The sequence below is a fragment of the Amborella trichopoda genome, chromosome 12 (assembly GCF_054954075.1).
Source record: "Amborella trichopoda isolate Santa Cruz 75 chromosome 12, AtrichopodaSantaCruz75HAP2 v2.0, whole genome shotgun sequence".
In the NCBI taxonomy this organism is placed as follows: Eukaryota; Viridiplantae; Streptophyta; class Magnoliopsida; order Amborellales; family Amborellaceae; genus Amborella; species Amborella trichopoda.
Genome location: NC_142347.1, coordinates 16,081,222 through 16,106,061, shown reverse-complemented (window position 1 = coordinate 16,106,061; position 24,840 = coordinate 16,081,222). Strand labels below are relative to the sequence as shown.

Here is a 24,840-nt window from a genome sequence, read left to right as displayed (position 1 = left end):
TTTTATTTAAAATGTTTCCATTAGATTCGGTAAGGACTTCTCGTATTCCTTCAAGGATATGATCTTCTTGCCCATTCTACATGTGGCAGGGAGGTCCTCTTTGTTTTCCTATGATGTTTTTTGCCTCTAAGTTGATATCCCACACCTTCTCAATGGTGGTTGTTTTATTCCATTGGATCCCCATTGTGAATCACTTCATTCGAACTTTATATTTTCGAATAGGAAATCACCCTCTATTTGCTAGTCTTTCAATCTCTTGCCCAATTTACTAAGCTCACTGTTATTTTATTTTATTTCCTTTTAAAACTTTTTATTGTTAACTATTCCAAAGTATGTGTTTAAATTTTAAGTACATTCGAATTTGAGTTAACTTGGGGTCTTCACAAAATTTAAATTTTATTTTTGAAATTTAAACCGCCTCATTGTAAGGGGGTGTCAAGACCGGGTGCATGGAGCGCTATTTAGAAGTACCCTCTCACTATCCCATCTACAGCTCCACAACCTTGTGGTGCCTATTGGTACTTTGACCAACAATTCTAGAGCCATAAGACTGAGAAAAAGGATCTTCAGCCTCGGTGTACTCATGGATCTTTTCAGAGACTTAATTTTGAAAATATGTGGATCTTGTGTTATCTTAAGCTTAAATTCAATAGTGGGTCTTCATCCCACTCCCTTCCGATGGTGCTTTTCAAAAGGAAGCTCGGGTTGTTGAATTAATCTGTAAACTTGCCCATCCTCAATGCTCGAGTCTTATTGGGATTTCTTTGATGAGGAAAGCTATTGGGTTAACATTTAATTTCCTAAAGGCGTTGTGGGGTACCTTGGATAAGAAATCATCCTCACCAACTTCCCCTTTTTCATCATTTTCCAGTGAGACTCCTATGAGTTTCTTTTTTTTGTATTTTTAGTTTTTCAATTTTTCATAATAATACTTATTTATAAGTAAATAATATAATTACTATGGTAAGTAAAACTAATTTTACTTATATTAGTGAATAACATAAGTAAAAATGTAAAAAATATAAAAATAAAATTATATAGCCGCAAATAGAAATTATAAAAGTAAATAATATAAATGAAGTTTATCATCACCATTCGAGCCTTATCCCAACTATTTGGGTCGGGCTACATCAATCATATTCCATTATTCTGCTCAATCAAGGGTTATACTCTCAAACAGGCTATAGATCATCATATCTCTCCTCACCACTTCTATCCAAATAATATCATTGGAATTATTTTAAAAAATAACTACCCCAAAAACTAGTTTTAAATAGAATTGTGATCATATATTTGAAGTTTATGTAATACGATTTTATATTTTTATTTGTTCTAATTTTTTAAAATAATATGTAAATAATATATTTACTTAGGTGTAGCGTAGATGAGGACGTTGAGATAAACGAGTGGCAATACAAGAAGAGATATAATTTGAAATGAATACATCCAAGAGAACAAAGGTGTGACTCTAATAGACAATAAGAAGAGACAAAGTAGGCCTACGTGCACGGGCTATGTGCATCACATACCCAATACAGTACATATTAGGAGGTGCAAGATGGTTCGCGTGGAAGGCTCAAAAAGGGCAAAGCATAGGCTCAAAAAGACATGGTCGAAAGTAGTGAGAGAAGATGTGGGAACTTATAGCTTCACTGAGGGTAAGTCTCTTGATAGAGCATAATGGTGGGCTGAGATTCATATAGCCAACCTCAAATGGATGGGAAAAGGATATGATGATGATGATAAAGTAAATAATATATTTATTAATATATTTAATAATAATCCTAGAATAAGTAAGAAAATATTATAATTAAAAATACAAAAAAAATATTATTTAATAGAAGCTCATATATGAAGATGAATCTATCAATTTCTCTTTCTTTCCATCTATAATCGAATATGTCTTTCTGAAATTTAATTTGAGATTAAAATTTTATTTTAATGATTAACATTCAATGCACGATCATATTCACTAGTATAATTAAAAGAAAATGGTTTGATAGCGTTAGGACCCTATCAAAATAAGTAAATCCTCACCTCATAACTCATCAAAAATTGCAAGTCGAGCATTGGAAAACCATTACTTCGATCATCTCGACTTGAACATTATGGTTGTGAAAAAAATTAGGATTTCAACCTCTAAAAATAGTATATATTATAACAAATTATCTGCACCGTTTATTTTGCCTTAAAAAAAATTATTCATACATTCGCAAGATCCGTACCATATTTGAGTTTCAAATTTTATTGTTGGTATTAGAAATCGATTTTAGAGGTATTATATAGATTTCCATTCAGTACTTTCCGGATAAAGATTTGAGGTGTGCCTTTATTTTATTTTCATAAAGCCTAGGCGCCTCATCGATAATTAAATGATGCTTGAGAAGAGGCCAAAGGTGGAATGGGGAGAGGGTCTTGTATACGACTCCTATATGTGAAGAGAGAGCTATAAACGTACACGCTCTTCTCTTCCACAACTTCATGCCCTAGCCAATGTCACAAGCCACATCATTATCGTCCATTCATCACCATTAACAAGCCCCAAATGTACATGTGGACTTTTCTAGGCCACCCATTTTGTCTGATGTCAGGAATTGCTTTTGTGGCCACTCCATAATCATCCATTCCCACCATAAAAAAACCCACCCCCTCACCCTCTCTCTTTCTTACTCCCAAATAAGCCTGCCCACTCTCTCTAAAAACTTAATCTCTTTTCCCACTGTAAACATAACCCCATCTTGCTATGGATGTGTGTGCATGGATAGAGAGCCTCCCCAACCCTGATGAATGGCCCGATTCAACCTCCCCTCCACACTTAGAACTGTGCACCACTACTAACAAAGAAGGCAACCCTAAGAGTTTGCTCTTTAGGGCTGAGAGAACGGCGGGCTCCAACACAGAAGCACTAGTCACCTTCTCCCTCTGTGCACCTGGCTTTTGGCCCTCACCAAACACTCTCTGGGTTTCAAACCCTTGCCCTCTTCTCACCAACTCCATGGAAAGAACCCTCCTCCCTCTTCTGCTCCAACTCCTTGAAGAGACCATAGCTCGCGCTCCGGACTCACACATGCCGTCTCCTCGTGTTTTCCTCCAACCGAGTGTGGCGGCCGCACTCCTGGCGCAGCCATACACCACTCTGTCGGCCTTTTTCAACTTTGCATTTGCTTGCAGGCTCTTTTGGCTCTGTGCCTTTGATGCACCGGCAGATGTTGGGTCGCTGTATTTCCGCACACTGGCCTCTGGGCTTGATGTGGGCTCGTGTAAGGAGGCCATGAGGTCATTCTTCTTAGCAGTGGGTGCAGACCTCGAGCTTCAGTTCATGCGCGCCCTGGCCTATGCTCTCACCAAGTCACTGCTGCTCAAGGACCTAGGATCAAGCCAGCCAGACAAAGAGCGTGGCGCCTCATCTTACTCGTACATTAGGGCAACCAGCGGATTTTTGGCCCTGAAGGGTTACGCTCCGCTCCTGGCCTTACGTCGAGCTACAAAACAACGTGCCTGCGAGGGATTACTTGAAACCGGTAAGTCAGTGTTGCGCTATGTCCTGGCGCACCAACAATTGGAGGTGATAGTCCAGTTCGAGTACTCGGTGAAGGTTCGGGGGGACCACGCCATGTTTCGATTGTGGGTCGACAATGTGAGGGTTGATGTCACCCGGCTTGGGTTTGGAGCTGCCGAGGAGCTCATTGGAGAGAAGCACTTCCCTTCAAGGATTTCCGTCATGATTGGACCCGAAGTGAGCTCAGGTGGCTCCGTGGTGGGCCTGAGCCTGAGCAAGTCGACAGCGAACCCAGAGCGAAAGGTAGAGAACAAGAGAACTGTGAAGGGTAGCTTTGGGAAGTCAAAAATACCGACAGTCAATGCCATGGCCAGTACTTCGACGAGGGAAAGGCTGAGGAGTTGGAATGTGGAGCAGTACGCAGAGGGAAGCACGGTTGTTTTCGACGCAGCTCTGTGCGATAACACAAGTGGTAGCGAGGTGGCCTCGTTGAAGCAAGGTGTGGTTTCCGGCAGCGGTGAGCCGAAAAGTAGTTTTCGGAGGCGGTATTCAGGGACCCATCGGGCATTTAACAAGATGGGAGGGGTGATTTTGACTGGTAATGAGTGTGGGGAAGGGGTAAGTTGGAGGTTGTTGAAGGAAGTGGTGGGCAGTGTGATGAAGTGGAAGTTGGGAGCCAAGGTTTGGGTGAGTTACTTTCCTAATGACTGTAACACTTCTTACTTTGAGACTCGTTATGTAGAGTGGTTTGAGGAGGTCAGTCTCCATGTAATTGATGAGGAGTCAACATTAGTCAGTACCAAAACTTAGGGTTGGCAGTTTATAAAAAATGACCCAATCCTTGGTTTGTATATAAATAACTGAACACAGTCAAGAGGCCCTGTATCTACTCTGATTTCCGTTTTGTTTTTGTGCCACGAACCAGATTTGAGATGCCATTGCGTGAGGCTTGCACCCCATAATACAAATACACATTTGAAGAAGACAGTGTTCTGATCATCACAATTGTATATGTGGAAAAAGATTGTATAAGGCGGCAATTTTATTTGTAAAACATATTTATTTAAGCATGATAAAACATATTTATTTAAGCATGATACTCAAGTGCAAAGTTCTTACATTTTTGGACCTCTTTTGTTTGAAAAATGATCCAATCTACAAAACCTGACTGAAGTCCAAAAAACAAAAATAAAAAATGTAAAAGTTGAAAAGCAATTTTTCTTATTTCTTGGGCATTGATCTTCCATAAAATATAGGATTTTTCGTATTTTTGAGAAAGCAAGGGAAAAATTACTGTAAAATTTTTTTTTGTAACAAAAATGATCCCCTTTTTCATATTTTATGCTGAAGTATTGTTTTTGTCAGTTTTTATTTTTAATACACCCACGCCGACACTCTATGTTGGAGTTATGTCCTTCCAAGGCCTCGATTCCAACAGTCTATTGCGGTTATCTATGATAGTGGGAGTGATCCAGAACCCTGGTCTCACCGGATCGTGGCAAAATGTGATTTGAAGGGAGGTCTATGTGCTTGAGGGGCTTTTGAACCAAAAGGTTTGGAGCGTTTCCTCTATTCAAGGTTTGTGTATATACCTCATGGCAATGTGAGTTAGGGGTGCCTATTTCTAAGAACTACTATGAGCTCGAGTATTCTTATGTGTTGTGTGTGAGTCGACTGGGGTTTAAGAGGATATAAACCAAAATCCATGACCATGAGCCTTCTCACCGCATGCGCATATACCATTGCAAATATGAAGCCGCTCTCTCAAGCCAAGATCCCCATCGAGAGAGTTACGCATATGTGCTAAGATAGAGGACCCCTACATCTGCAAGACTGTATGTCATCCGAGGCGCACCTTCAATCCACTATAAATTTAGGACCCAACCATACATGAGGTTGGCTTTGATGAGCCAACCATGGGTCCTTTCAATGTCTGTAGATGAGCCTTGTTGGGCCAATCCGAGAAAAATAACTTAGGGTTCTGGATCTAGCAGAGGGGAGTGCCCTAGTCACCTATTTGTTTTTTTATAGGATCCTAAATTCTCTCACACTTAGTTTTTAGTGATGCCAAACTAATTTAAATTGAGGATTTTCAATTTGTTTGGACGCAATGATAATTGAGAACAGCCACACATGTGGTACCTAAGTAATGGGTGCCACATGGCAGCCACATCATGTCCTATGTGTGACGGGAAAAGATGGGCTGGCGTGTCCACTTATTGTGTAGGGATGAAAATGGGTTGGATCGGGGCTGGATCCACCCAGATCCAGAGGATCCGAATAGTATACATTGGATCCGGATCCAAATCCAGATCCAAATCCCATCGAATTTTGAATATTCAAATTTTATATAAGATCCAAAATCCGGACACTAATTTACTTCCAATTTTTAAGCATGACAAAAGACCATTTTGCCTTTCAAACAAATCCTAGTACTTATCCGAGAATTATGAGATACATATCACCTGGCTCTTAAAGAGAAAAAACCACTTGTCTTAGAGAGAGAACCACATATTAGTTCTTAAAAAAGACAAAAAAACCAAGTAATTTTTAGAGAAAGAAAATAATACAAATAATATTAGGGTTATTTTAATTTTTTATTATTCTTTAGTTTATCTCTTCAAGAATACGAAAGGAGGTGCGCAGGGATATTTGTGAACATTGACTTTGTGTGCGAGTTGATATTTATGGATTTGGATTAATTAGTTATTGATTGATTTGGGTTATTTAGTTTGGAATATAAATAGATAAGATTAAATTAGGGAAACTAGTTTAGGAATGTAAAAAGATAAGGTTAAATAAAAAGTAAGTTTTTAGGCTTTGGATAAGAGGGATGGTACGTGAGGTCAAGGGAAGACAGACAAAATAGGGAAGAAGAGATAAAATAGGAAAAGTGTAGAAAGAGTATTTCTTGTTAATGTTTATCTTATTTTTTAGTATATTTAAAGGGAGGTTTCCCTTCAATGTAAACGAGGTAGATAAGTTAATAAAATTTGGTCACGTAAAGAGATTTTTTGGATGGATTCCCTTACAGACCTTGAGAGAAGATATATTATCTCAACTTTAGGGTGAATTCCCTTGCAGACCTTGAGAGATGTATATTATCTCAACCTTTGAGTGAAGACCTTGAGAGAGGGTATATTCTCTCAACTTTTTATATTTATTTATTTTTGTTTTATTTTTTTTGCATCAATTGGTATCAGAGCAAGTCAGATCTTGAGAGCAAGAAGTTAGATCCTGAGAGCAAGTTAGATCTAAGCAATCAAGCTAGCAAGTTAGACGTAAGCAATCAAGCTAATCCTACTCCTGCTATGAATTATCGTTGGGTAGAAAAGTTTACTAAAGCCCTAGATGATTTTCGAATTGAAGTATGTGAGATGAATCAGAGGTTGCAGCGGTTGGAGAATAATCTTCCTCGTGAAGAAAGTACTCACAACCACATTCATCTTGCACCGATAATTCCATGACAAATCCAAGGTGTTGATTTCAAGCATATTGAAGAAATTTACAAGCCAAATCCGTCGTGTTCTATAGAGAAGCCAGATCCGAAACGTCCTATAGAACGACCACGAAAGTTTGACATTAAAATGGATCTCCCAAAATTTCATGGTCAAGCGTGTTCATCGATTGAACTTGCTGTTTATTTGGAGCTGTACCCATTCCTGGTTAGGAATAATCAGCCCAAGCTCGTATTCAACAATTACTCTTGGAATACAGTTGCAGGCACCAGTTTTGAAGAAAAAGTATCGAGACTCATGATGGGACTTCATCACTGGGGAGAATGATGCAAATAATATTAGGGTTATTTTAATTTTTTATTATTCTTTAGTTCATCTCTTCAAGAATAGGAGAGGAGGTGCGCAGGGATATTTGTGGGCATTGAGTTTGTGTGTGAGTTGATATTTATGGATTTGGGTTAATTAGTTATTGACTGATATGGGTTACTTAGTTTGAAATATAAATAGATAAGGTTAAATTAGGGGAGCTAGTTTAGGAATGTAAAAGGATAAGGTTATGGTACATGAGGTTAAGGGAAGAGAGAAAATAGGGAAGAATAGATAAAATAGGAAAAGTGTAGAGAGAGTATTTCTTGTTAATGTTTATCTTATTTTTTAATCTATTTAAAGGAAGGTTTCCTTTCAATGCAAAAGAGGTATATTAGTTAATAAAATTTGGTATCGTTAAGAGATTTTTGGAATGGATTCCCTTGCAAACCTTGAGAGAGGGTATATTCTCTCAACTTTAGGATGAATTCCCTTGCACACCTTGAGAGAGGGTATATGCTCTCAACCTTGGAGTGAATTCCCTTGCAGACCTTGAGAGATGGTATATTCTCTCAACTTTTTATTTTTATTTTCTTCTGGTTTTAATTTTTTACATCATAAAACATCTCCTGCTCAACAACTCCTTCCACACACAAGCACTTTCACCTGCCTACCCAATGATCAATAACCCAAAGCATAACCATATTTTATTCGAGCACCACATGAAAAAAATCAAGTTACAATGTATCAAAACCTAAAACTAAGAGAATCCCAATATCCAACATACATCGAAGGACAATGATGCAATTCTATGAATCGAGACAACACAACATAATTATCTTTCAATTGAACTATAAAAAAGATGCCTTAATGCAATCTGCTTCCAAAGACAAGGATTTTGCTGCGCCCTCTGTTTCTCCTAGCAAGGAAATCATTTCACCAACTCTATGTTAAACCAATCTGCACTCGTACATCTGAGACATAACAAGTAAAGCCGATATCTGTCAAGAAAAGTAAAAAACCACATTAAACAAATACTAATTAATAAGTAAAGTCAGCATCTTTGTCTTCATGTAAAATCCATCAATAAATCAGATGTATAAGCAACAATGTAATAAAGAATAAACAAATAATATGATGCATCCATGAGCATTGAATAGATATAATGCGGAAGTATTCGGTTCAAAACAAAAACATTAGAATTTTTATGAGCATATTTTTTAAATGAGTAATGATCCTATGAGTCCCTCCCACACCCATGTGTGGAGGACCCTAAACGATCACCATTAAATTTGACACAGATCTCTATATAAGTCAAGACTCACACCCATGTGATAACTTTTTTAGAGATCTGTGCCAAATTTAACAGTGATCCTTTGGGGTCCTACATACATGGATGTGGAAGGGTCTCATAAGATCTTTACTCTTTTAAAATGAGCCCAAAAATACTAAAATCTATAAGGCAGATTTCATATGGGCCCAAAAATCCACCCAAAAATGGCAAATTTGACAAAAAGGCACTTTCCTTCATATCTCCTCATATTCATTTTGATTTCCAAATCAAAATCAAGTATCAGTAAAACTAGTATTGAAAAAGGGAATAAATCATCAAGGCATTGTGATTTTGGTGGGAATAAATCAAGTTTCAGCATAGAAAATCAATGCTTCTCCTACCATCTAGCCGTCCAATTTTCATTAAGAGAGCCACTCACCGTTTGATCTTCGATCCGACATCTTCAGGTATTTTATTTTTATTTTTTTTTACTACAAATTGTATAGATATGAATTTTGGTATGTGTCATCTTCTCATTGGGGCGCACCTGTAAAAAATATTACGAATACTTTTTCGATAAAATATTATGACCAAAATACCCCTTGAAACTGTCAGGGGTATTTTGGTCATTTTATTTTATTAGATATATTGTTTTTATGTTTTTCGATAGTGCAAGTTTAATAGAGGATTGGACGTACAAAATTTGGTGTCAAAATAGTTTATATAAAAAATATTAAAAATAAAATAGTATAGACACGTGATATTGTGATTGAGACAATCTTAGCCCACCATTCGTAATGGATGGTTGGATAAAGGGAAGCTTATAAGTTTTATGTTGTCAAGGAAGCCTAGGAAGCTTGCCCAAAGCAATAAGCACTTGAAAATCTTGAAAATAAACCGTTTAGATAATTTGTTACAAAATACATTATTTTTAAAATTTGAAATAAACTTCTTCTTTATATTCATGCAGGCCCTCAATTAAAAGGTTTTCTAACCTCGGAACACTCTCACTTATAAACATTTTTCTTTTTTCTATAACCCTTTTTAAAATTTAGGAGATTACATAATTTTTTACCAAAAAAAAAATACAGGATCCAAAGAGTGGAACCAACGACTTTGTGAAACTGGAGATGATTCCCTGTCCTGGAGAAACCGAGTCGTAAAACCAGGCTCCAAAGCACGTATCAAAAACTTGCCGGAGCAAAGGAAGGAACAAAAGAATCATGGTCGTCGTCTTCACCATGTCCCCGCCATCTTCACATTCCCTCAACCTCTACTGCTCTCTCCAATCTCCTTCTCTTATTACCAACCCAACCCTCACCAGGCCTCCTCACCTCCAACTACCAGACAGGATCAAATTATTGCTAGGTTCATGCAAAACCGCCTCTCACCTCGTCCAAATCCATGCATCCATCCTCAGAAATGGTCTGGACCGCAACCCTTTGTTGCAATTCAAACTCCTTCGCTCGTACTCATCTTCCGGTCTCGTGAACCAAGCACGCCTTCTTTTCGATCAAGTGCATGAACCCAATGTATTCTTCTGGACTGCTATAATTAGGGGTTGTGCACTGAATGGATTATATAAGGAGGCCATCCTCCTGTATTACCAAATGCAGGATGGAGGGGTTGAGCCCAATGCCTATACCTTCTCCTCCCTCTTGAAAGCCTTCTCAATGGAACTTCTAGTAAGAGAAGGGGAGGCGGCGCATGGCCATGTCCTTAAACTTCAATTGGGCGATGATTCTTTCGTTCAATCATCACTCATAGACATGTATGCGAGGTTTGGGAAGCTCGAAGCTGCTCGTCAACTGTTCGATCAAATGCTCCACAAAAGCATTGTTTCTTACACTGCCATGATCACCTGCTACACAAAGAGGGGCGAGTTAGACGATGCTCGAATGCTCTTTGACGAAATGAATGAGAGAGATGCCATATGTTGGAATGCAATAATTGATGGGTACACCCAACATGGTCATTTCAGTGAGTCCTTGACTCTTTTCCAACAAATGCTCTCAGAGAATATAAAACCCAACGAAGTAACCATGCTCTCAGTGCTCTCGGCTTGTGCTCATTTAGGGGCATTGGATTCAGGCAAGTGGCTCCATGCTTACATCGATAACAATGGCTTTTCTTCAAACTTGTTCGTTAGCACTGCTCTCATAGATATGTATTGCAAGTGTGGGAGCTTGGAGGATGCACGCTCTGTGTTTAATGCTATGCTCAGAAAAGATGTTGTAGCTTGGAATGCAATGGTAATTGGCTATGCCATGCATGGACAGACCATAGAGGCATTGAAACTCTTTAATCGAATGTGTGGATTAGGGCTTACCCCTACTGATATAACATTCATTGGGCTGCTCAATGCATGTAGCCATGCAGGTTTTGTGAAAGAGGGTCAAAGGTTATTGCAATCCATGAAGGAAGAGTATGGAATCGAGCCGAAGATAGAACACTATGGTTGCATGGTTGATCTTCTCGGGCGTGCAGGGCATTTGGAAGAAGCATACAACCTAGTGAAGGGCATGAGTATTGAACCTGACCCAGTTATATGGGGGGCCCTTCTGAGTGCATGCAAGCTCCATGGAAACGTCAAGCTAGGGAAAAGTATATCTGAATTCATAGTTCAAAGTGGAAATGCGAATTCTGGAACCTACGTTCTTCTCTCCAACATTTATGCTGCAGCTGGTAACTGGGAAGAGGTGGCAAGAGTGAGGACCTTGATGAGAGAGAGCGGAATAGTAAAGGAGCCTGGGTGTAGCTCAATTGAAGTCGATAACAAGATCCATGAGTTCGTTGCAGGGGACCTGAAACACCCAAAGGTGAAGGAGATCTACGATATGATGGATAAGTTGAATAGTTTGCTGAAATCTGAAGGATATATTCCGCAGACCAATGTAGTTTTTGCATAATATTGAAGAGGCTCAAAAGGAACTTCATAGCATTCAAGACAACATATCAAAACAGTTGAGAACGTTTGTATCTTCTCGCATTGTCACGATGCAATGGAGCCAATATGGAAGAAAACTGGGCACAAGCAAACGACCAGAGATCACAATCATTTTCGCTATTTTGCAGAGATGTCAATCATTTTCTCTTTTCCAGAGATACACAATCATTCAAAGTAGTATGATTGACTCCCTCAATATCCGTCAAAATTCACTTGGAAATTGAGGAGAGCTGTGGATTCAACTTGTGTCAATGATGGAGATAGAAGGTGGTAGCACATCCGTTGGCCAACTATGGGTACCTCATGACTTAATGGGAGATGTACATAATCAAATCCTAAAAAAATATTTTAGAAAAGCTTTCATGGAACCCATGTAAAAACTGATCCGGATTGTGCAAATGAAACTTGGAGTTCATTGCTGAAATTTATGCTTACTAAATTTGAAGAAATGAAGATGGCATGAGAAAGTAAATATTTACTGTCAAAACCATAAACACATTAAATATTAGTAAATATAACTCCCAGTTATCTACACGAGCGGTTAATGGACCACTCATAGTCTTAACTACTATCTAAAACATCGAATTTCTCCCTGAAAGTTGGGCTTGAGGAAGAGGGGCCATTACACGAGATTTCCATGGATTGCTAGTGGAACCAAATCTTGAGCGCACACTAACATCAAATGCAGTGATTGTGCATGGCAATATTTTACATAATGGGGTACACAAACAATAACTAGTGCCCCAAGTGCTAGATCACCATCACCATTGACCTAGGCGAAACCTCCCAATGGAGCATAATCTTATGGAACTGGTAAACCACAGGACATAATTGATGGGGGATGGGCTAGCCATACACAAATCTCTACATTCTGATGTCCAGAACACAGACTGTACTGTTGGAGAAGCAAGCGGCAACCTTGTCGCCCTCCTTGTTCCAACACACTTCAAATATCCCTCCACTTCCTGTGTAAGTCTTCACAAGCCTCCCATCCTTCACGGACCAGATGTGTATGCATTTGTCGAACGACCCGCTTGCCAGAAACTCTCCACTCGGGCTGAATGCAACTGAATACACAGGTTCTCTGATAATTTTGCCAAAACAGAAAACTTGGAATAATCACAACCCAGGCCCAAAAAATGAACAAATAACAAATAAAAAATAGAGAAATAAAGACAGTCAAGATCATACTTGTGACCATTCAAGCTGGACAGCATAACACCTTGCTCCACATCCCACAGCTTCACCGTCGAGTCAAATGAAGCACTGAGACAGAAATGAATATATCAACTACAGTCCACATGAGGAACAACCCAACTATGGTTCAGCTCTCTAAGTACAAATTGTATAAATAAAGATAATATACCTACTTAATTCTGATGATGAGGTGTCATCTCAAGAACAAAAATACTGAAACACAATCTGGATTCAGTTTTTAGTTATTTATTTGCAACATTCAAATGTCTTATCATAGACTATGTTTCTGATGATTAGCTTTTCCATTGATAACTGTGGTATCATAAATGGCTACAGAACTAACTAAGCAATATTAAAAACGCAAGATTTCCATTGATCATGCTTTGCCTATGTATCCCACAGTCATATCAAGTGAACCTTTCGTGAGGTCCAAGAAGACTCCACAGAAGAAAATATGGGATAATTACATTCCAGCTTTGACACAGATGGTACAAATGTTAAAACTTCTTACTCCCTTCAGACAGTTGCATGTCATTGCTCATATTCCTTAGTATTTCTGTGGTCCTGGGCACTTAGAGAAATTGTACTTTAACCCCCAAAGTATAGATGGCAAACTTTTTCACCTCCTTCACATAGGCATTCAATTCCTCATTTCAGTTCTTGGAGGAAAAAAATCATTCAAGCAATCAAAACAAGACCCAAATTAACAAATTTTGGGAAAGGAAAAGTTGTTTGTGAGTCAGCGAGTGCAAGACCCCGCTGACTCACCAATGTCCATCTTTAAGATGGAGGCTGTGGAAAAACCACGGGGCTAAAATAAATTTGGACAGCCTAGAAATTCCCTTTGGAATAATATTTTAAATATTAAAATTTTTGTATATTTTTTTTCATATTCATGATCATCTTAACCTCGATCATAAATCTCTAAAATCTTGCATTAAAAATCCATCTCTAACATAGGTTTAAGAAGGCGCCCGCATGTGTACAGTATGAGTCGGCTGACTCATAGAAACCCCATCCGTTTGGAAATTATAATCATTGATTTTCTAGTTTTCTTAAATAAGTTCACATCTAGATTTTGTCACCTTTATCTCCTCTATTATGTACCATGCCAGATTTCTGGCCAGCATCTAAGAAAAAAAATACCAGCTGCAATCAAATCGAAACAATACTGAATCTTGTTGTCCCTAAGATTAGCCTACCAACAGAAACATAATTATACATTCCATTTTCTTTTTCCACATTCCAATTCATTCCTTACACAAACATCTAACTATTAACAAATCATGGAGACAACATAACCAATCTCATCCTGCTTGAGGTATAGTCTCCCCAAAAAAATAGTGATCTAGACCTTGCAGTTACTTATTTTTTCCATCCCGAGATGCTCTCCATATAAAACAGCTAAAAATAATTCTTCACATAGGAGCACTAGTACAGGACAATTGAAAAAATTTGCGACAACATACGCAAAGAAAATTACATCAATAAGCCAGGGCTCAGGACTGTAGTTTTTACTAATAGGTTGGCCGACCAAACCAAGCCACCATACTCCGGTGATATTTTCTTCAACGCTCTTTAAGTGGAAGGGCCTTACTTCAGCTAGAGAGACCAAATGGAAATCAATGGCTTGTTCTATTGGTTTTTTTTCCTGTTTACCATGGGCTGCACATATCAAGGACCTGTGATTGTGGTCTGAGGCCAAATTATCTGGTGAAAAATAGAAGCATGTGCTTTAGGAGGAAGGGAGAACGGGTGGAAAGCATGAAAACACCAATTAAAGCTGCTATTATATCATGGGGCAAAGTCACGAAAAGAACTTTTGGATGTAGTATGGTGCACTTTGAAACCAATTAGAAGACAAGCAGATAAGTAAGCAGCAAAAGTGGCATCCTCCCCATGAAGGTTGCTTGAATCTAAATTTCAATTGCAGTTCTCATGGAGAAGACGGGCTAGTATGGTTGCCTTTTGAGAGACTTTCACCAAAAGATCTTAATGACCCACTATGTTCCACTCCCTGCGTGTTCTTCAAATGAGGTGACAATCAGTTCACTTATTACAGGCCTAAAGAATCTGGAAACTAGAAGGGAAGAAACCAATTCAATGGATACAAGCAGAAAATGTGGCATCGTACACCTAAAGATTGCTCAAAATTAAACATTGATTGCAGCTCTTAGGAAACCTGGGACCTGCTGCCATATGTGGCTTACTGAGGGACCATCACAGCGAGATCTTAACAAACTTCATGCCTGTACTTCAAATGAGGTAGAGATCAGATCAAAACTCACAGGCGCAAGAATTTCAAAACGAAAAGTAAAGATATCCTCATAGAATGGCACTCCTCCAATGCCATAACATTAGGTAGTGGCAGGAACACCGGTCCTTGGCAGATGACGGCATCGTTGAAGAAATTTCGAACCATAAGACCAATTTAAAGTTACACCTGAGGAAGACAAATGAAGAAGTCGGTGCACTAGCAAAGGAAGCATATCCAAATCCCATGTAACAGTCACTGAATTTCAGATATTGAGATAGGACATGAAGACTCAGCTTTGGGAAGAAAAGAAACACACTTGCACATCAATGTTTTATATTAATGAAATTCAGCTATCAAACAGTTACCAAACAAAAAAAAATTCTGATGATAAAGATTTTAGAGTTAGGTCAGTAACCACCAAACAAGGCTCCGCTCCTGTCACTGCTTTCACCAAAGGAGAACTTCGTAGGAAACAAGGAACCCACAATAGACATGCCTCGTGGGAGAAGTCATATCTAACTAACAAGTTATGATTCAGGTTAAGCTCCCAACGTGCCATGAATATATCATTAGGCACCGTACCAAAAGAATAATATTGAATATCACATACATGGAAGAAATAATTACAGGAAAAAAAATCTCTATTCACATCACTCCAGCCGTCAGATGTCAAAAAGGCATTAGTTGAGTTGCATTGTTCCTCTAGTCAAAGTCTGTCAAAAAAATTGAGATAAACCAGACATTCCCTGTAGACATCGGATGGCTAATATGATGTGAAGTTTCTTATAGAAATCACAATAAAAATAAAAATAAAAAAAAAGGGTCATCCATGTCGAATATTTTCCTTTGTGAGCCCATAACCTACAGTTGCTGTCCAATTATTGCGCTAACAGACATGGTGGGATTAGCTGTTTTTCTACTTCATAAGTCAGTTTTTAGTCTTTCTCATTTCTTCAGCAACTTTGTTCCAAATGAGAAAAAGGGATGGTCGAAAATAAATTTATTACAATAAGAGATCATTTTCCCTAAGGAATTTTCCTGAAAAGATCACCCATTCAGAGCCTGGGATTATTTTGAGTATGAGCCAAAAAAAATGCATTTGCATATACTTTCCAAATAGTTTGGTGAACATATGCTCACGTATATCCTTCCTGATAAATCATTATGCCAATATCAGTCCATCGAATTCAAAGGAGTATTGGAAATTCAGAATGGAAAACAGAACTGATCCCTATAGATAAGATTGTTTAGTGAAGAGACATATCACAGAGCTGGATGGTGAAAAATTTTGGGGAAATTTCTATTTTTTTTTGAGAAGTATGCGTGGATTTCCATTTTTTTTATTTTCTTTTGGGGAAATTTATTAAAAGATCCATGAGATATTAACTATTTAACACTTTACTCATATCGTTTGATTTTACTTAAAATACACATGGAAAGAACAAGATCATGAGTTGGAATGGTTGCAAAAGCGAAAATGTTAAATTGTGCATCTCTTATGAGTATTTGGATAATTTCCCAAAATTTACATACTTTCTCATCGAGAAGCTCTTGATTGAGATGGGTGGTTTCAAGTTATGTTGAGAACTGTTTATTGGTCCGTTCCTATCTTGAAAAAGAGTCAGCAGAAGAATTTCAGTACCTCAATCCAAAGGGCAAGAGAAATCTCAAGATATAAGAAGATAAAGAAAAAAAGAAAAGGGCGGAACAAAGTCGAGAATCCTTAGATGATGATATATCTAAACCTTCTCGATTTGAGGATTACGAAAATCTGAAATCAGAGGAAAAACAGACAGATTGTACTCAACCTCCAATATTTAATAAATACGAAGATAACAAAGAAACAAAGTTGCTAAACAAATTGTTGGATCACTAGAATATGAAAGGAAATTCAGTCAAAATATGATTCGCCCTCGACATTCGTCTGCATCAGCTTCAGATTTTTCATCTTCAAGGAATTCTCTTACCTGCGCTTGAGATGCTTTTTCAGAATACCCTGGAAATCCAAATTCTATTCCTCAGCTTACTGGGACCTCTTCTTTCCATTCTTTCATCATTAAGCAAGAAGGTTTTATTGATAAACAAGGAAATATAAAATTTCCGGAGGTCAAAAAAAGAATATTTGGATTATATATCTTTTTAGACTCACTGTTAAAATCCATTTGTAAAACAGAAGTAAATTTACATGTAAAGGGTGAAGGTCTTTGTCCAACATTTTTACCCTTTTTCTGAAAAAACTGAAGTAAAAAGGTGGATTGATAAAAAAAATGAAAGTAATATTGCGCAAATTGATATTTTAGTATATATTCAAATTCTAGTTATAATTTAATTTAGTGGCTTTATTAGATGTTATGCATATAACCTGGAAAAAGCTTTATTATGTCAATTTAGGGGTAATTTTGACAAAGATGGTTTGTGCTATACGACCCAATTTTTCATTATGTTTAAATGATGGGTTTATTACCAAAGCTTTTATAATTGTATAGAGATAACAAGAATAGATTTGTTACAAGGGTGGTCTGTATATGCTGCTATAGCATCAAAGTGTATTTTTTCCATTTAACAGATAGTGTTGTTATCTGTTCTAGGTTAGATTATGGTATATGTTTACCAAAATACTCAAACTATGTCGATGAATTAGGACCGACTATAAATACTAATGCGTTTATCACTGGTTTTCCGAATATCTCTAAATATTTAGACTCTCAAAGATCTATGAAAAAAAAAGAGTAGATTTTAATTGGCTTCCCAAAAAACCTCATAGATCAGATATTCATTATTGAACAATTTCTTTAATCCATTCAGAACCTCATCATCAAAGCTCTTCCACTTGTTTGCCTACAATCCAATTGGAGTCTCCTCCAAAGGCTAAATTCTCCAAACACAAATTCTGCCCAAATAAAAATGTTCAAAACTACTCAAATAAGTGAAGATGATGAAAAAAAATTGCAGTAGATGGAGTATGGCTGCCATAAATAGCCTACTCCACAAATACCCCTACTCAATTACAGGAAGAAAGTGTTCTATGTTGAGAGTTGATGCCAGTTATTTACTGCTGCAAAATATCAATTCCCAGAAAGTTCAGAGTGATGAAACTAGGCAGTTGAATTATTTGTTGCATTGGACTTCATTTGCTGAAAAGTATATCTCGGCGATTAAAAATCAGCTTAACGAAATCAAGAAAATCTTGAATTATTGGCAGAAACAAAACAACATGAAGAAAAAAGAAAAATACAAGGGGAAAGAAAAAATTTTAGAAATTTATGAAGATTATCCGCGATTAAAAATCAGCTTAACGAAATCAAGAAAATCTTGAATTATTGGCAGAAACAAAACAACATGAAGAAAAAAGAAAAATACAAGGGAAAAGAAAAAAATTTCGAAATTCATGAAGATCATTTGAATATGTCAAAAGAAAGAGAGACTCATAAGAAGAAGAAAAAAAGAGGAAGAATCAAAGCATTCTAGAATCAAAGGCATTCTTTAGTATTTCAAGAAAGCCCTAACAAAACAGTGAGATAAATGATTAAAATTCTAAGCCCTAACAAAACAGTGAGATAAATTATTAAAATTCTAGCATTAATCCCCAAATAAAAATGACAAGATTCACAGAGGCAATTTAAGGAATAAGAGATCTTGGAATTGATATTCCATTTTGAATATAAATGGATTAACCACCACCAGAGGAGGAGAAGAAACACAATTTCTTGGATCCATCATTGTCATATGATGCAAGAAATGAGAACATGGGTCAAAGAAGATGTGGATAGTATTGTAAGGACGTTCCAATGAAAAGCTCTGTATTGGTGACAAAAGTCAACTAACCAGGAAAAATATGCCATCAAAGAAAGAGGATTGGTTGAGCTGGGTTCAAAATTTGCTGATAGCTCAACATGCTAGTCAGGCAGCTATGGACATGATATTATTAACATAAAGAAAATTGACTGAACTAGAAAAATTTGAGAAATTTTCTAAAAGCTTTATCCAATAAAGTTATAGGATGGGACTCCACAGAAGGCTTATGCATAATGCTACATATTTAGGTGCTCCAGAAAGTATTGCTGAGATGGTGGTAGAAACAATTTCGATTAAGGGCATAGCCTTAGATTCTTTAGTATTATCTGAGGTTATTGGATATTTGCTCGCCTTGAAATTAAAAAGTTACAGTATCACATAGGTGCATCAAAACATTTCCTTAAGATTGATCCTAAGATGTGCAATAGTATCAAAGGAGTTGAAACATATAATATTCCAAAAATTCCAAAATAAAAAAAAATCATAGAAGGCCTTTCAGACTTTCAGTTTCAACAAAAACAACAGGCCTTTTAGACTAAACAACATGATCCACAAGACCCTGTTATGCTTGTAAGTAAGAAGGGTATTGTGCAGCCCAATGTCCCTCAAGTGCGCCAAAGCAGATCAGAGCCATTTTCTCAGAACAAAGAAATATAATGGGCATTGTAGATAAAGAAACAAAGGAAGAATTAGATAAAGCCATTGAAGAAAAAAAGGTATATGTACTGGAAAGTCAATAATTATAGAAGATTCCTTTATACTTTTACAGAGTAAGTTCATCAGATTCCTTCACTTTTATAAAGCAGGTTTATAAAAAGAGATTCCAATTGCTTGTATTGAAGAACTTCAGGTTAAAAAGGGTCCTTTTGTTTTTTTAGCTATGTAAAAAGATTTCTTTTCCGATGTAAAGATGAGAAGTCCTAACTTTTGTAAAAATGGGTTAAAGTAGCCCCTCTTATAGGATCTTTAAGTTTTTTCCAATGACTTGATGTAAACCACCTGAAATGAAGTAAAGGTGGTATTAGGCCCTTTTTCTTATATAAATATGTAACCATTGTGGAACACACTAAAAGTGTAAGGTAAAAGCCCAAAAGGACATGCATGGAAGTAGCGACAAGAATATTGTGACTTATGGTTTGATTAGGGTATGGCTCTTATAGAGCGGAATAGCATAACAGAATTCGTGGAACTGACCCCAAATAGTTGGGATAAAGTTTAGATGACAATAAGGATCCAACATGTAACCATTCCAATTAAATGAAGCATAAGAGTTGAATATTGCGCAATTACAGGTTAAGTTCATCCAAAAAAAAAAATTTTGAGCAATTGCTTGAATGGGAGTTACTCTCGGAATCTCTCAAGTGAGATCATCTAATAGGTTCATTTCGGTACATTAATCCAGAAAATTGCCAAGTCTTTCATTAAGGGTTGTCTTCTCTGATAGTAAGTCCGTTTAAAAAGAAACTGCTAGGTGGTCTCAGACCCAAGTCCTAGCAAGCCTTTTTTTTTGTGCCTCTCGTCTGTTTCATCTCAGTGAGCTAATTAGGGAGCCGGGTATCAAGTGTAATCCTTCACCAGGAGATCTGAAACCTCTCATCTCCATCCCTTTTTTTAACCCTTTGATACAGTGATTCAAAGATCCTCTCTCTCTCTCTCTTTCGCTCTCTCTCTATCTGTCTCTCCTTGTTCTCTCAGTAGCTCAGTTGTCTCTTTTCGTAATTATTGTTTCTTCCTTTTCTATCAAAAGTACCAAAAACAAAGTATTGTGTTCATTTGACCAATATTCTCTCCTTTGAGTTCTTTTATATAAAAAAAACATAAAAAACAGAGTCTTCCAGTCTATTTATAGCTTTTGTCTTTGTGTTTTATTAACAAAAAATCATAAAAAAAAAAGTCTCTCCTATCTTTGATCGTTACAGTCTTTATCAGCCATCAAATGCCAACAAGGCAGAGCTGATTTGTGTGCTGAATTATGTCATTCATCCATTCAAAGTATGTCAAAGAATTTGACACAATTTGCGCAAAAGAACGACATACCCCAGCCATTCACTGTGAACATCACATAGCTGAGGTGATGTGAAGTGTCATTGTATGCAAAATCTATATAGAAAGTCCGTAAGCAATGAAGACAACAAGGGAAAAAATGCCAAAGAAAAACCCCCTACAGGTTCCATATGTTAAAGAGTCCACAAAACATTGCCCTTTAAACAAAAGGTACAGTGTGCCCTTACCTCGCTAATAACAATTGCTGATTGGGATTGTTGGTACCTTGGCCAGTAGGGCTCCATTTAATAGTATATATTTCCTGTGGTATTTTTTTCAGTCAAAATCCATGTGAATGTCGTCACTCATCAGTGAAAAAAGAAAAGCAATACTTCAAAAGCAAGTAAAGAAAACCTTTGTGTGCTCTCTTAGATCATGTAAGCATTTATCCTGCTTCAAACTCCAGATCTGCAACAAATCATATTGTAAATTAGCAACTTCTCTTTCTTCTTGCTTTTAATGTTTGCCACTCACATTAATAGTTGGTATCTACCTACACCATAATATAGCGAACAACATTTTGCTTACTGCAGGACATAAAGTAGTACAACAGACATAATAGTGAACATAATGTTGTCCAATGTTTACACTGCAATAAGTGCAGAATGAAAAGGTATACAAGCAATTGAACTAGATCTTGTTTGCTACATCGGAAGGTCAAGATTCAAATTTTATATGGTAGATCACAAAATAATGAAGTCACCACCTTTGCAGTGAAATCATCAGAGCAAGAAGCCAATAACGAGCCTGTAGGATCCCATTTTATGGCATTCACTTCACCCTGCAATTGCAAGCAGAAATTGAACTCTGTTACAATAATGGTATTTCTCAAATGCTACTGAGGTCTTATGAGGATATGGTATTACAAGAACATTCATTAATGCATTATTCCAGATATCTAACTGTCAATCTACAAGCATAAACACATAATAAAAACATATAGCAACAAATATACTATTCAAAGGGCCCAATTAGATCCTCAAAGAAGATATTCAGTGTGGAATAGCATTAACCTGGTGGCCTGAGAAAATCTTAATAGGAGCTCTCTCTCCTATCTTGCAAACATAAATCATGCTGTCTGTCGAACATGTTGCAAATGAAACATTGTTGCGCCAATCAACATCAAGGGTTGGAGCTGCTAAAGGAGCAATAATAATCAATAGTTCAGAACGATAGATCTTGGGTTAGAATTAATTGACACAAAAAAGGGGAAAAAAAGAACAGAGGACATTATCTTCCATAGACCATACATAACCTGAATGATACTCAAATTGTTGCTTCCACTCCCCACTCCTCACATCCCAGACAATAGCTGTTTTATCAACGCTTCCACTCAATAGACTGTCACCTTTCTTGTTCCACTTCAAGGAAAATATGGGACCTTTGTGCTTTGTTAATGTATTCTTCAGCTCTCCTGAAGGAAGGAGGTTTATATGTTTTTGTAAATAGTTTCAGTGTCAGGAAACATCGGTTGAAAAGTGACATATAAGATGTAAGAAAGAGCATCAGAACTAGATGGATACAATATTATTATTTCATGTATGTAATGAGGAATGTCAAAAACATCAGGTACAAACAATCACTAATACAAATTCTTCCAAAGCATCATGAGCAATTGAAGTAAACTATACTATCTTATGGACCATGATCAAAGACCACGAAAGGCCCAATGAAAAAAACAACCATATACATGCTAAGCCTTTACCAAATACTTTTTTTAGCTAACAGAACCTTACCAGCAATTTAGGGCTAGTTTGAGTGCCAGAGCAAATAAGCACAACATTGTGCTTACCCCCAAATTGCAGCCCCCAAAATATGGCTGGCTTGATGTTATGTTTCTTCTAATATCAGAGCAGCCATTAAATCGCACACTTCTAAGGTAGAATCCATCCAATTAGGTGTCAACCAAGGGCATATAACAGAGCATTGACAGCAGGTGCAGAGACTACTAAATGCTATCTAAAATATGGCTCGGGTAGCATTAAAAAAGGCCCTTAAGGTTTACATTTCAAGGTTTTGAACCAAACCCGAAAGCAAATATACATATGCTGAAAAATCTGGGACATTCAAAAGAATAACAGGGTTACACCATTGACAGAAATGAATGGAAATTAAAATAATAGTAGTAACTAGTAAGGTTCTAAAAAAGGACTTAAATATTTTCATTACGGTTCTCAAAGGCATCATTTATCATATCAGATGGAAACTCCAACAGATGGAAGAGTAAGAGCAGGGGTGGAAACAAGAGAGAGGAACAACAGAAATTCAAAAAATTATCAGTGGCCAAAAAGAATAGACTTACAAGTGGGCAAAGAATCAAACGGTCCTGCTCCCTTATACAATCAAATCAACAATTTGGCCCTCATTAAAAAAAATATTGATGCTTACTTCCAATAGCAATCTCGATCTCATTATGACCATTCGTATACAACTACCTTGTCATCCTTAATTCTCTGTTCCATGTTTTTCTATACAAATTATTTAACTAATGCCATTACAGAAAGATGCATGAAAAACCAAAGAAAAATTTCATGTAGTAGCAGCACGAATCCTTTTCAATGTAGTCTAAGAGGAAGCAGCTAAGATTGTTAGGCTAAATACACTTGAAAATGTAAAAAAGTTACTCACCATCTCTAGTCCAAATTCTTGCGTGACCATCATAAGAACCTGTAGCTAGAAGGGTCCCCTCAGCCTACAAAGTAGATACTCATGTAATTGAAAATAATCAGAGAGAGGGAAAATATAAATATGAATCTATAAGCTAGCCAGGGCCTAAAAACTCCATGTGCATGGTAAGAACTTGAGCTCAGATGGAATAAAAGGAAAAAGAAATGCAAGATGAGGATTAGCGCCACTGAGAGTACAAAAAGAAGACATAAAATGAAGTCCCAAATCACAAGCAACACTCACATTCCAATCAAGTGTTGTGACATCCTTGCTCTTTTCATTAGTTCGTCCTTTGAAATGCTTCAAAACCAGCGATTTGGAAGGCCCACTTTGTGTAGTAGCACTACAGGGGCCATCTGAAATTGTCCAAATTCGAGCAGTTGAGTCTCCAGACCTATAAAATAATGTACCCAAGAACCAAGAGAAAAGCAGTCACGATATCATAATACTATCAAGCTGGCCACATCTTAATAATTTTGTCTATTAGTCCATTCCATACAAATTCTTACAATTAGAATTTGTCATAAGTTCTGATGTTATAATCTGCAGCAAGATTTGTATTGAATAGAAGATAGTTTTGGTAATCTCTAGTACATAATAGTCATTTCTAGCAATTATAATTAAAATACTCTTCAAAAGCTATGATAGATTAGTATGATCAAGGGAATTTTCAAAAAATGGAGGTGCACTAGAAGGTAACATATGAAGGCACAACAATTAAAGGCCATGACACATTGAGGACATGAGGAAGCCCATCAACAACCTGAAAGGTTTTGTTCAGCTCCAAAAGATTCGTGCAAGGGTTTATGGCAATAAAATAATCTCCATGAGATTGCAAGATCCAGTTTGTTTTCATTCATATCTCAAATAATGAATTATCTAATGGGAAATGGACAAATTAATTTCCAAATTCTTAAATCTACAGATTTAGGTAATGTTGTGGAGGATAAAAGGGACTTACCACATTTGATTCGCATGAAAATTCCCTCATGTGGATATATTTTCACATCAATTGGTCCCAGTGCATCGTTTCACACCAATTGGCAGCTAATTGGTGTGAAAATATTCCCACACTGAACCACATGAGGGAATTTTTCACGTAAAAATGTGCCTTAAGGCTTTAATAAACTATAAATGCAAACCCACAACAAAAAAATATTGTGTAAAATCTTTTAGTAAATAATTTAAGTTCTTCATATTTCTGGCAGGATACATCAGACTTAAAAGCCACAAGATAATAAACAACACACAAATTTCCATACCAACAGGCTATTCCTCAACCCCAAACAGTTGAATGTCAAAAGTTCAGAGTATAGGCTAAGTTCAAGTTAATTATCACATAATATTTCCATATCTAATATTATTTTTCCTTTATTGAATAAAACCATGTATAAAGTT

At 36.9% G+C, this 24,840-nt stretch overlaps 3 protein-coding genes across 10 annotated transcripts in view; 2 read left to right on the top strand and 1 right to left on the bottom strand.

Moving 5' to 3' along the window:
• Window positions 1–2,674: 2,674 nt before the first annotated feature.
• On the top strand, window positions 2,675–4,593 carry LOC18434179 (uncharacterized). The gene has a single exon (XM_006844253.4). The coding sequence runs from the start codon at window positions 2,744–2,746 to the stop codon at window positions 4,307–4,309; it is 1,566 nt and encodes a 521-aa protein (XP_006844316.1). The 5' UTR covers window positions 2,675–2,743; the 3' UTR covers window positions 4,310–4,593.
• Window positions 4,594–9,526: 4,933 nt separating this feature from the next.
• On the top strand, window positions 9,527–11,907 carry LOC18434180 (Tetratricopeptide repeat (TPR)-like superfamily protein). Its single transcript, XM_011625047.3, has one exon. It carries the CDS (start codon window positions 9,760–9,762, stop codon window positions 11,443–11,445), a length of 1,686 nt encoding a protein of 561 aa, XP_011623349.1. The 5' UTR covers window positions 9,527–9,759; the 3' UTR covers window positions 11,446–11,907.
• Window positions 11,908–11,957: 50 nt separating this feature from the next.
• HOS15 (WD-40 repeat family protein) overlaps window positions 11,958–24,840 on the bottom strand; it is a 43,733-nt gene continuing 30,850 nt past the window's right edge. For 2 of the 8 annotated variants that reach the window (XR_016046169.1, XR_016046166.1), the window contains exons 6-15: window positions 23,686–23,836; window positions 23,404–23,467; window positions 22,031–22,189; window positions 21,789–21,913; window positions 21,482–21,556; window positions 21,130–21,183; window positions 20,964–21,037; window positions 14,969–15,123; window positions 12,675–12,749; window positions 11,958–12,567 (exon numbers count right to left, since the gene is read on the bottom strand). Coding sequence is in view for 4 of the 8 variants with exons in the window: in XM_088854190.1 (XP_088710316.1) it covers window positions 12,348–12,567; window positions 12,675–12,749; window positions 20,964–21,037; window positions 21,130–21,183; window positions 21,482–21,556; window positions 21,789–21,913; window positions 22,031–22,189; window positions 23,404–23,467; window positions 23,686–23,836 (997 nt within the window). In the remaining 4 variants the exon portion in view is untranslated. The remainder of the gene's footprint in view (window positions 12,568–12,674; window positions 12,750–14,968; window positions 15,124–20,963; window positions 21,038–21,129; window positions 21,184–21,481; window positions 21,557–21,788; window positions 21,914–22,030; window positions 22,190–23,403; window positions 23,468–23,685; window positions 23,837–24,840) is intronic. The other 6 variants (XR_016046170.1, XR_016046167.1, XM_088854190.1 and 3 more) reach the window with 3 other exon arrangements.